The following is a 12,780-nucleotide window of genomic DNA, read 5'->3' on the forward strand; positions in this document are numbered from 1 at the left end:
TGCAATGATGCACACACCATGCTATACTACTGTTTCTTTCAGCAATGCCATATGAACTATAGAAATAATGATTTTGATTCAGTTCTTTTTGATTGAGTACTGTAAAACAAAGAGGGGAATTTACTGTTCCTTTAAGCTACACATGGGAACAAATGTGTTACTGGACAGTAAAGCCATCGATAACATGACTTTTCATATTCCAGTTGAGGTTGTTTTATTTTTTTTTACAGTTTCCCCAGCATAGCTGTGCAGCTTATCTTAATTTTAAAGCTGCCTAAAACCATTCAACTGTACTTTGTATTATAGGACCAGATGAGGAAGTTTTTCGCAGCCGACCAATTTCTGCACTCGGTGACGAATGCATTAGATGCCAGAACCAACACGGAATATCATTTTATTCCAGTTCTCTTTTGTAAAATGGTCTATTTTATTTCATTTTAGTTTATTTAGAGGGTTTGGATTCTCTGCTTTACCACAGGTAATACATGCTCCCCTATCAAAAGTGATATCCTCGTTTAAAATTGAACTTATTCAAACAGATTTTGGAATTTGTAAAGCAAAATCTGTGTCTGTATGCTGTGTGATGTGATGTTGAGTGTTTTTATAATGAGCATGTTTTACAAGCAAAAATGCTAACATTTTGTTTTTGAATATTCTATTGTTCTTAATCTACTTTTCTATGCCTCTAAGCTTTCAGCACTCCAGATGTTGTGGACTACATTTGCCATAATGCTCTTACAACCATAATACTAGTACAACAATAGGAGAGATGTAAGCCACAACATCTGGAGTACCGAAGGTTACCAATACCACTTCTCCCTAATGCGTTAACAAATTTTATGTGTACAAATTCCAATAATCATGCAGCCTCTTTATACTGATAGACTTAGGAATAAATGTTGAACTAGCTTTTGTTACAGAAGCTCATCATAGTGGTTATGGTGTAGATGGACTGTTGGTGCCAAACCCCTTTCAAGTACTTTGGTAAAAAAAACTGAGCCCTCCCTCAGCATCCATAGTCTGCTCTCTTTTCACCCACAGTAATAATGCAGAAGCTAGAAAAATGGTCAGAGCTGTGACAGCTGATATTTAAAGTGGATAAGTGCAAGATAATGCATCTTGGACGTAAAAACCCAAGGGCAGAGTACAGAATATTTGATAGAGTCCTAACCTCAACATCTGAGGAATGGGATTTAGGGGTAATTATTTCTGATGACTTAAAGGTAGTCAGACAATGTAATAGAGCAGCAGGAAATGCTAGCAGAATGCTTGGTTGTATAGGGAGAGGTATTAGCAGTAGAAAGAGGGAAGTGCTCATGCCATTGTACAGAACACTGGTGAGACCTCACTTGGAGCATTGTACGCAGTACTGGAGACTATATCTCCAGAAGGATATTGATACATTAGAGAGAGTTCAGAGAAGGGCTACTAAACTGGTTCATGGATTGCAGGATAAAACTTACCAGGAAAGGTTAAAGGATCTTAACATGTATAGCTTGGAGGAAAGACAAGACAGGGGGGATATGACAGAAACATTTAAATACATAAAGGGAATCAACACAGTAAAGGAGGAGACTATATTTAAAAGAAGAAATACTACCACAACAAGAGGACATAGTCTTAAAGTAGAGGGGCAAAGGTTTAAAAATATCAGGAAGTATTATTTTAGTGAGAGGGTAGTGGATTCATGGAATAGCCTTCCTGTTGAAGTGGTAGAGGTTAACACAGTGAAGGACCACTATAGGCACCCAGACCACTTCAGCTTAATGAAGTGGTCTGGGTGCCAGGTCCATCTAGTTTTGACCCTGCCTGCTGTAAACATAGCAGTTTCAGAGAAACTGCTATGTTTACATATGGGTTAATCCAGCCTCTTGTGGCTGTCTCATTGACAGCCGCTAGAGGCGCTTCCGCGCTTCTCACTGTGATTTTCACAGAGAGAAGACGCTGATGTCCATAGGAAAGCATTGAGTAATGCTTTCCTATGGACTGACTGTGCATGCGGATGCGCATTCAGCCAATGACATCGGAAGAGGGAAGAGAGTCTCCAGCGCCGAGGGAGCCCGGTGCTGAAGAAAGGTAAGTGTTTAACCCCTTCCTCCCCCTAGAGCCCGGCGGGATAGGGACCCAGAGGGTGGGGGGGACCTATTAATACTATAGTGCCAGGAAAACTAGCACTTTAGTGGTCCTTTAAGCATGTGTGGGATAGGCATAAGGCTATTGTGTATATATATGATAAAGCCAGGTACCAATGAACGTATTTAGAAAATTGGGCAGACTAGATGGACTGAATTGTTCTTATCTGCCGTCACATGCTGTGTTTCTATATTAACCACATTCTCAAGTGTGAATTCATACAACCTGGATAATAGTGATAGGCTTTTAGCACTGGGGGTGTGTTCGCCACCCAAAATTGTATGGGCTAATGTGGACATTCTCTTATACATTTGGCAAGTTGTAGAGGAAGGGACAGAATGTATGTGCCTTGCGATGCTTTTCTGTATTTTACACAGGCTACATGTTTGTGTGACTTGTTCATTAAATGGAGATCAGTGGATATAGTAATGGTGTGAATGTGGTGAATTATTGGCACCTTGTCAGACATGGTTATACCAACTGTAGAGAGCTGATGCCAAGGAGGCCCAAACCCAAGGCTATCCATGTCTATGGACCTACAGGTATAGTTATTTGGCATTTTTACAGGTTTTTTTGCATTAAATTTGGAATGCTGACTTAAAACCCACCCAAATATTCCCCAATACTGCGATAGGCCTGGCCAATTATTTTACAGAAAGCTTTTTATAGTACTTGGTTACCATTGATTGGCTACTTTTTGTTTTTTCACAAACTAGTTGGGTGTATTCTTTTTTTTTTTTATTCCCCCTGGGAGTTAAATCACACAGCCACACCTCACATGTCTGTGACTCACGCAACCTATAAGTAAAAAGTTTCATTTTTAATTGGGTCCTTAAGTCTAGTTTGTTTACTTTAGAAGTTATCTACTGCTTTGCTAATTAATCTTTAACCACACACAAGGCTAATGCAGGCTAACAAATGACCACAAAAGCAGGGGTGTTGCTGATTAGCTAAGAGGGGTCAATCAGTGGACAATCCTAAAAATGGCTTGAAAAGGGTATGTTTTATTTATTTATTTTTTGAGGGGGAGGGGGGTTTATAGAGAATCAGCTGGTGGTATGCAATCGTATGGCTAGAAGGAAGTGTACAATATCTGCTTTAGTCATACCTCCACTAGGGGCCAAACCTTTACATAGTGTTACACTGCTTAACATTTTTTAGATGGACAGTGCCAAAGGACATCAGGCACTATAACCAATTCGGTGAGATGAAATGGTTATAGTGCCCAACAGTGTTCCTTTAAAGATTATCTGGAACAAAGACCATACAAAATGAAATATTTTTTTTTTTTAATTTGCATATTTATTTTTGCAAGACAAGAAAAATAAAAATCCTGTGTCGGAAGAGCGGGAGGAGCCTGCTGAAGCATCCTATATGCCATGTGCTCTCACCATACAGAAGAAAATTATTTATCTGGTATGACACAAATTTTTGTTTGATGTAATAATAAGAAAATGAAAAGCTCAAGCAATTCTTCCTTAACATAATTGTCAGCTTCGGCCGCCCAGGAGTTGAATGCTATTGCCAGCATGACAGTGGATCTGCAGTAATCCAGCTTCAGTTCCTGATTAATGAGGTTAGTACAATCTCTCTAATCTCTGACATCACTCGTTTGTGCATCTCTTTCATCTTTTCTTGCCCATTGTTAATTTGTGTACGTATATGTTTTCCATGGGTTTGTGCGTACATGTATTTTGTGTGTAATGTGCATAGCAGTATTTTAGATATACATAAAAATAGTACTAAAGCTTTTAACACATTTAAGCATTCATTATGTGGTTATGCATGCTTAAAGGGAAACCAGAAAAGACCATAATCACTATAGTTGATTTAGTAGTTATAAGAAGGTGTGGCAAACCTAGCCACTTCTGGACTATATTTAATAAAGGTTGTCCGTAGGCTGAATGTGTTACTGTATACCTTGATTGTGTCTGTATTATATTATGGCCGTTCGCATGCTGGCAGCCGTACGCTACCAGCATGCAAACCTTTCGTTTGACGAAACACGGCTATCCGGGCCGTTCGCCAAACGAATGCAGGCTCCCCAGGTAGACCACACACTCACAGTCGTGTGGCACTAATTAACCGATTGCAACAATGTTGCAATCGGTAATTGAAGGCTCTCCTAGGTGGCCGTCGTTCGGCTACCGACCATGCGGCGGTCGGCCATCTTGGATCCTTTGTCTCTGCAGCGGTGTTCGGTCGTCGAGAGCCTGGAACTGAAAACGGCTACTCAATGATCCGAACACCGCTGGACTTCCAGAGCGTTCGGGAGTTCCGCGTTCACCACATTCTGTTCCCCATCGATGTTCGGTAGTTTCAAACCGAACTCGATGGTTAAGTGTATTTTGTGCGGCGTTCGGTTAGTCTACTGGGATCTGAGCGGTATTCTCACTAAATGTGCCCGCAGACCCCAGCTATCTACCGAACGGTCATTCGTATGAAAGCGAGTAATATTATGCGAAATATGGATTTCTATGTGAATTGCCAGTTTTGCTGCACGAGGGGATAATCCACTTAATCGTCCATTTTAGTGGGAGGATCCCTCTCGTGCAGCAATGCCTGTTGGGATAATTATACTGCCTGATGGGAGAAATCCCCTGTAACATCTGTAAGGAAACCCCTTGCAAGGGGAACTGCATAAATATGGAAGTCTGTGAATAAAGCAAGTTAGTTGACTCCCAAACTGTGTTTCGTCCGGTTATTGGGAGGATTGGGGATATTGCCGTGCTTTCTAACTCTGACTGTGGATTACCTAAGATACCAACGGAGATCGTGGACTATACTACTGCATTCCGTTACAATTGGTGGCAAGCGACGGGATCCGAACCTTACAGCCGAAAAGCAGTGTTTGTGTAAACTGAAACTACCGAACAAGGAAAGCAAGGGCAATTCGTATGGAGATTGATTATACCGTACTGAAACGGCAGACTTTAAAGGAGCTACTGGAAGCCAGGGGTAAGATAGCCAGCAACAAATCCAAAGCTGTGCTGATCGCTGAACTGATGGAGGGAGACGGAGCTCGCAGCGTTACACCTCCACCAGCCATGGAAGAGACCCCATACCAGAGAGAGCTGAGAACCAGGATGGCGTTTCTGCCACAGCCAGTACCCTTGGAGATATTGACCGTGCTGATGTCAGATGTGCAGGATTATCTGATGGCAAACCGCACACCAGAGACACCGCCTAGGGCAGAGTCTGTTACTGCCTCCATATACGGACAGGTAAAACCCAAAGTCCCACATCACGCGTTTAAAGTATTTTGTGAAGAAAAGGACGAGATTGACGGGTATTTACAGGATTTCGAGAGGCTGTGTGATTTGCACGACTTGGAACCCGCAGTAAGGGTACCCCTACTGGCAGGCAAATTATTGGGTAGGGCAGCCGAAGCCTACCGCGCTGTGCCCCGAGAGGACAGCAAAGATTACCCAAAAGTAAAAAGGGCGATCTTGGAGAGGTATGCCATTACCCCAGAGGCGTACCGGCGCAAGTTCAGGGGCTTGCGCAAACCTGAGAAAGATTCCCATGCAGAGTGGACGCATAAGCTGGATCAAGCATCACAAGGCTGGATACAAGCCAGCAACGCTACCAATATGGAAGAATTGCGGCAGTTAATGCTGCTGGAGCAATTCTTTAATGGCTTGTCCCCAGAAGCACAAGAATGGGTGAGAGATCGAAAACCCCTCACCCTAACCGAAGCGGCTAGACTAGCGGATCAACATTTTGATGCCAGGAGGCATCACGGACTCCAAAGTAAGACTTTCCCTCGACTTACCGGGCCACCCAGTAACTTTTCTCCTACCGGCCCCACAGTAACCCTGTCCAGGCCCGCACCAAATAATCCACCACCCCCCTCTCGATACAATGGCCGGGCGAACATCCAATGTCACACCTGCAAACAGTGGGGACATATTTCCCGAGAGTGCACGCAAAACCGGAGCAGACAAGCGTGGAACCAAGTGCGACAAAATTTGACACCAAGGGCTGCTGCGCATCACTATCAAGTAGCACCAGCCACCCAGGAAATGCTGAGCGCCCAGACCGAGGAACCTCTAGGAGTACTCCACGAGGTGATGTCGGTCCGAGCCACCGACAACCGGCAGCATCATCGTCAGCTAGTGACCCTGGAAGGGAAGGAGGTACAAGGGCTCCGAGATTCGGGGGCCACTCTAACTTTGGTTGCACCGCATTTAGTCCCAGGTTCAACTCACACTGGCGGATCAGTGGCAGTACGGGTGGCAGGGGGAGCAGTATACCGGCTACCCACTGCCAAGGTACATTTGGATTGGGGTGTGGGAGAGGGAACTGTGGAAGTGGGGCTTATGCAAAATGTACCCGCAGATGTTGTACTGGGGAATGACTTGGGCCAGATGACTTCTGCTTTTATACCCCAGGCTCCGTACCAGGAAGCCCATCCAGTGACTACATGGCAGCAGGCTCGCACCACGGCTCCACCGATACAATCTGAGGCTCAGGTAAGTGACCATGAACCCCACACGACTCACATGTCCTGGGATACCCCGACTACCTTTGCGATAGAAGTAAAGACAGACCCCACCCTACAAGTATATAGGGACCGGGTACACACTGACCGGGCAGGGCTAGAGGGGGAGCGGTACACGTGGGAGAAAGGGTTGTTATACCGCGTTGCGGCGAGGGAAGTAGGAGGGTCCGTCACCCTGACAACCAAACAGTTAGTGGTACCACAGAAATATAGGCAGGAGCTACTTGGGATCGCTCATGATATTCCCTTGTCCGGACACCTAGGGATGACCCACACCAGATATCGCCTAACGCATGCTTTCTTCTGGCCCGGAATTTCTAAGGACGTGCGACAGTATTGCACCTCCTGTGACGTCTGCCAGCGAGTAGGGAAACGAGGGGACCGCCACAAAGCCAAGCTATGTCCCCTACCCATTATTGCAGAGCCCTTCAGCAGGGTAGCCGTAGACATAGTGGGGCCCCTGCCAAAGCCCAGCCCCTCTGGCAAAAAGTATATCCTAACTGTAGTGGACTACGCCACCAGGTACCCAGAGGCTGTAGCCCTCACTAACATTCATGCTGAAACCGTAGCTGAGGCCTTAATGAAGGTATTCTCCAGGGTAGGGTTCCCCCAAGAAATAATATCTGACCGGGGCACCCAATTCACTGCCGAGGTCACCCAACATATGTGGAAAGTATGTGGCATTAAGCCAATAGTCAATTCCGCCTACCACCCCCAGTCCAATGGACTATGCGAGAGGTTCAACGGTACGCTGAAGCAGATGCTTCGTACGTTTGGGGAAACCCACAAGGACTGGGAGAGGTTCCTACCTCACCTGCTCTTTGCATATAGAGAGGTTCCCCAGGAGTCGACAGGATTCTCCCCGTTTGAGTTGCTATTTGGGAGGAGGGTGCGGGGACCCTTGAACTTGATTAGGGAACACTGGGAGGGAGAGAGTAATACAGACGGAACCCCTATTGTGTCATACGTACTGGAGTTCCGGGACCGTCTGGAGGCGCTGACTCAGACTGTGCGCACCAACCTCCAGGCGACCCAGCAACGCCAGCGGCGCTGGTACGATAGAGGAGCCAGAGACCGCAGCTTTCAGGTGGGGCAGAAGGTTTTGATTTTAAAACCCGTCCGCACAGACAAGCTGCAGGCCATCTGGCAAGACCCATATCAGGTGGTAGAGCAGAGATGCGACACCACCTATGTGATTGGCCCCTGCTCAGGGGTAGGGAAGAGACGCATGCTCCACGTGAACATGCTCAAACCCTACCATGAGAGGATAGAGGATGTGACGGCGATCTGTGCCTCCGCCTCAGAAGATCAGGAGAATCTGCCCCTACCTGACTTGCTAGAACTGGAAGAGCCGATAGAGCCCTCCCGGGGGGTTCAGCTGGGGGAGCGGCTAAGCCCTCAAGAGCGTGCACAGGTACAAGCGCTGATTGTAGCTAAAGGGACTACCTTCTCCAATTTACCTGTGTACACTCCGCTGGCCACCCACCGAGTCGAAACCCCGGGACAGCTACCTATGCGACAGGCTCCATATCGGGTCCCTGAGTCAGTCCGGACCCATATGAAGGCAGAATTAGACGAGATGTTACAGCTAGGTGTTATCGAACCCTCAGATAGCCCCTGGGCATCGCCGGTAGTCCTGGTACCTAAAAAGGACGGCACAACCCGGTTCTGCGTCGACTACCGGAGGCTAAACGACAAAACGGTGTCTGATGCCGCGGATAGACGAGCTGTTAGATAAGATGGCACAGGGCCAGTATCTCACTACCATTGATTTGTGTAAGGGATACTGGCAAATTCCCCTAGCCGATGACGCCATCCCCAAGTCTGCGTTTGTCACTCCGTTTGGCCTGTATCAGTTCAAGGTCATGCCCTTCGGAATGAAAAACGCTCCGGCTACCTTTCAGCGGATGGTAGATCGGCTACTGGACGGCTTTCAGGAGTATGCCTGTGCCTACTTGGATGACATAGCCATATTTAGCCAGACCTGGGAAGAACACCTACGCCATATAGGGGCTATCTTAGACCGTATTGGGGAGGCAGGGTTAACCTTAAAGCCCAGTAAGTGCCACATAGGGATGGCTGAAGTGCAGTATCTGGGGCACCGAGTGGGGTGTGGGCAGCAGAGACCCGAGCCAGCCAAAATTGAGGCCGTGGCAAAGTGGCCTACCCCAAGGACCAAAACTCAGGTGCTAGCTTTCCTAGGGACTGCAGGGTATTATAGGAAATTTGTACCCGACTACAGCGCCCTGGCCAAACCCCTGACGGACCTGACCAGAAAGAACCTTCCCCGACAGGTTGTCTGGGCCCCAGAGTGTGAGCAGGCATTCCAACAACTCAAGACTGCTTTGACTAATGCTCCTGTATTAACTGCTCCTGATCCAACTAAAAGATTTCTTGTCCACACAGACGCTTCAATGTTTGGATTGGGGGCAGTGCTGAGCCAAGTGGGAGCAGATGGCGGAGAGCATCCCGTACCTTACTTGAGCTGAAAGTTGTTGCCCCGTGAAGTGAGCTACACCGCCATTGAGAAAGAATGCCTGGCCGTGGTGTGGGCCCTTAAAAAGCTACAGCCGTATTTGTATGGACAACCTTTTTCCTTACTCACAGATCACAACCCGTTGGTGTGGCTGAACCGTGTGGCTGGAGACAATGCCAGGCTGCTGCGCTGGAGTTTGGCGCTGCAGCCCTTCGACTTCACCATCCATTACCGCCCAGGGAGACAAAACGGTAACGCCGACGGGTTATCCAGACAAACTGAACTCGAAAAGTGATCTGTGAGTACTCTCCCGGACATCCCCAAGCCGATCCGTTGGGATCAGACTGTGTATGCCGGCTTGGTTCTGGGGGAGCATTGTGGCAAACCTAGCCACTTCTGGACTATATTTAATAAAGGTTGTCCGTAGGCTGAATGTGTTACTGTATACCTTGATTGTGTCTGTATTATATTATGGCCGTTCGCATGCTGGCAGCCGTACGCTACCAGCATGCAAACCTTTCGTTTGACGAAACACGGCTATCCGGGCCGTTCGCCAAACGAATGCGGGCTCCCCAGGTAGACCACACACTCACAGTCGTGTGGCACTAATTAACCGATTGCAACAATGTTGCAATCGGTAATTGAAGGCTCTCCTAGGTGGCCGTCGTTCGGCTACTGACCATGCGGCGGTCGGCCATCTTGGATCCTTTGTCTCTGCAGCGGTGTTCGGTCGTCGAGAGCCTGGAACTGAAAACGGCTACTCAATGATCCGAACACCGCTGGACTTCCAGAGCGTTCGGGAGTTCCGCGTTCACCACATTCTGTTCCCCATCGATGTTCGGTAGTTTCAAACCGAACTCGATGGTTAAGTGTATTTTGTGCGGCGTTCGGTTAGTCTAGCTGGGATCTGAGCGGTATTCTCACTAAATGTGCCCGCAGACCCCAGCTATCTACCGAACGGTCATTCGGATGAAAGCGAGTAATATTATGCGAAATATGGATTTCTATGTGAATTGCCAGTTTTGCTGCACGAGGGGATAATCCACTTAATCGTCCATTTTAGTGGGAGGATCCCTCTCGTGCAGCAATGCCTGTTGGGATAATTATACTGCCTGATGGGAGAAATCCCCTGTAACATCTGTAAGGAAACCCCTTGCAAGGGGAACTGCATAAATATGGAAGTCTGTGAATAAAGCAAGTTAGTTGACTCCCAAACTGTGTTTCGTCCGGTTATTGGGAGGATTGGGGATATTGCCGTGCTTTCTAACTCTGACTGTGGATTACCTAAGATACCAACGGAGATCGTGGACTATACTACTGCATTCCGTTACAGAAGGTCCCCTGGAAAGTTAACTTTTTTTCATCTTTCTTAATCTGGGGGGTCTCCTGTTCTACCAACTGATGTCATCAATGAGTTTGAAAAGATTGATTACATCATGCCTACTCATGCATTCCAAGTCAACCTCCATTACTAGCCTGAGCGGTGTTTTGGGACCTTATGCACACAGCATTGCTCATTTGTCAGTTCTTCACACTGTGCAGTGAATAAACCCCCAAAAGATCCCAAGTCTACCAGTATATAATTATCACCTTAACATTTCGGTGTGGATAAAGGGCTAGGTGGATAGAGAATGAGGCAGGTGCAGATTATTGCAGAAAAGAAAAGTTTCAACCAAAAAGCTTGATATTTAAAGGATCACTCCAAACTCCATTGCCACTTTAGTGATCTGTAGTGGTTATGGTGCCAATAGTTCCCTGGCACCCACTCAATGTAAGGAGTCAAACCGTTTTAGTATTGGTTTGACTTCTTACCTGTAGTACATCTGGGAACCACTCCACACTTACTCTCTGTTGAAAGCACTCTGCTGACACTCTCGCCCCTGCCCTTTTACTTTCCAAGGAGAGCAGATGTGGGGCAGCAGCCGATGGATCCCAGGTAAGAAGTCAAACTGTTACGAACGTTTTGAATCCTTATATTGGGGGTGCTCCAAGTCACTCCTGGTATCATAAACACTACAGCACTCTGTAGTAGATATGGTGTTTTTAGTACTTCTGTCAGAAGTCTCAGACGTCATAATTAAGATGGCATTGTACAAATCGGATCTATTATTGTCATGTACTTTTTGGTACTGTACTTATCTAGTTTATATTCTTAGCAAAGTCAGGCAAAACCTACTACTGTATTTGATCTAAATCCCAGCACAATCAGTGTATTATTTCATCATACTCTTGTATATTTCTCAAATTAGAAAATACGCTTTCTGCAGGCTACTGATTTAATGCCACTAGTCTACAGTTATTTCAGAAATCTCCAAAAGTTCCAAACAGAAACCTGATCCCTTGCAAGTGAAGTACCTGATACAATGAAAGTGAACTGTTTATAGTGGTAATACACAAAATTTAGATAGACTGACAAATATGACAGGAATCAGTTGCTTAAAGGAACACTATAATCACCTAAATTACTTTAGCTAAATAAAGCAGTGTTAGTGTATAGATCATTCCCCTGCAAGTTCACTGCTAAATTCACTGTCATTTAGGAGTTAAATCACTTTGTTTCTGTTTATGCAGCCTTAGCTACACCTCCCCTGGCTATGATTGACAGAGCCTGCATGAAAAAAAAAACTGGTTTCACTTTCAAACAGATGTAATTTACCTTAAATAATTGTATCTCAATCTCTAAATTGAACTATAATCACATACATAGAAACATAGAATGTGACGGCAGATAAGAACCATTCGGCCCATCTAGTCTGCCCAGTTTTCTAAATACTTTCATTAGTCCCTGGCCTTATCTTATAGTTAGGATAGCCTTATGCCTATCCCACGCATGCTTAAACTCCTTTACTGTGTTAACCTCTACCACTTCAGCTGGAAGGCTATTCCATGCATCCACTACCCTCTCAGTAAAGTAATACTTCCTGATATTATTTTTAAACCTTGGTCCCTCTAATTTAAGACTATGTCCTCTTGTTGTGGTAGTTTTTCTTCTTTTAAATATAGTCTCCTCCTTTACTGTGTTGATTCCCTTTATGTATTTAAATGTTTCTATCATATCCCCCCTGTCTCGTCTTTCCACCAAGCTATACATGTTAAGATCCTTTAACCTTTCCTGGTAAGTTTTATCCTGCAATCCATGAACCAGTTTAGTAGCCCTTCTTTGAACTCTATCTAAGGTATCAATATCCTTCTGAAGATACGGTCTCCAGTACTGTGTACAGTACTCCAAGTGAGGTCTCACCAGTGTTCTGTACAATGGCATGAGCACTTCCCTCTTTCTACTGCTAATACCTTTCCCTATACAACCAAGCATTCTGCTAGCATTTCCTGCTGCTCTATTACATTGTCTGCCTACCTTTAAGTCCTCAGAAATAATCACCCCTAAATCCCTTTCCTCAGATGTTGAGGTTAGGACTCTATCATATATTCTGTACTCTGCCCTTGGGTTTTTACGTCCAAGATGCATTATCTTGCACTTATCCACATTAAATGTCAGTTGCCACAACTCTGACCATTTTTCTAGTTTACCTAAATCATTTGCCATTTGGCTTATCCCTCCTGGAACATCAACCCTGTTACATATCTTAGTATCATCCGCAAAAAGACACACCTTACCATCAAGACCTTCTGCAATATCACTAATAAAAATATTAAAGAGAATGGGTCC

At 45.7% G+C, this 12,780-nt stretch overlaps 1 protein-coding gene across 3 annotated transcripts in view; it reads left to right on the top strand.

The window, feature by feature from the left end:
• STXBP5 (syntaxin binding protein 5) overlaps positions 1 to 12,780 on the top strand; it is a 422,331-nt gene that overhangs the window by 100,831 nt on the left and 308,720 nt on the right. For all 3 annotated transcript variants that reach the window (XM_063443591.1, XM_063443592.1, XM_063443593.1), the window contains exon 3: positions 3,628 to 3,709. In XM_063443591.1, coding sequence (XP_063299661.1) covers positions 3,628 to 3,709 — 82 coding nt within the window. The remainder of the gene's footprint in view (positions 1 to 3,627; positions 3,710 to 12,780) is intronic.

Source organism: Pelobates fuscus, chromosome 2 (genome assembly GCF_036172605.1).
Source record: "Pelobates fuscus isolate aPelFus1 chromosome 2, aPelFus1.pri, whole genome shotgun sequence".
In the NCBI taxonomy this organism is placed as follows: Eukaryota; Metazoa; Chordata; class Amphibia; order Anura; family Pelobatidae; genus Pelobates; species Pelobates fuscus.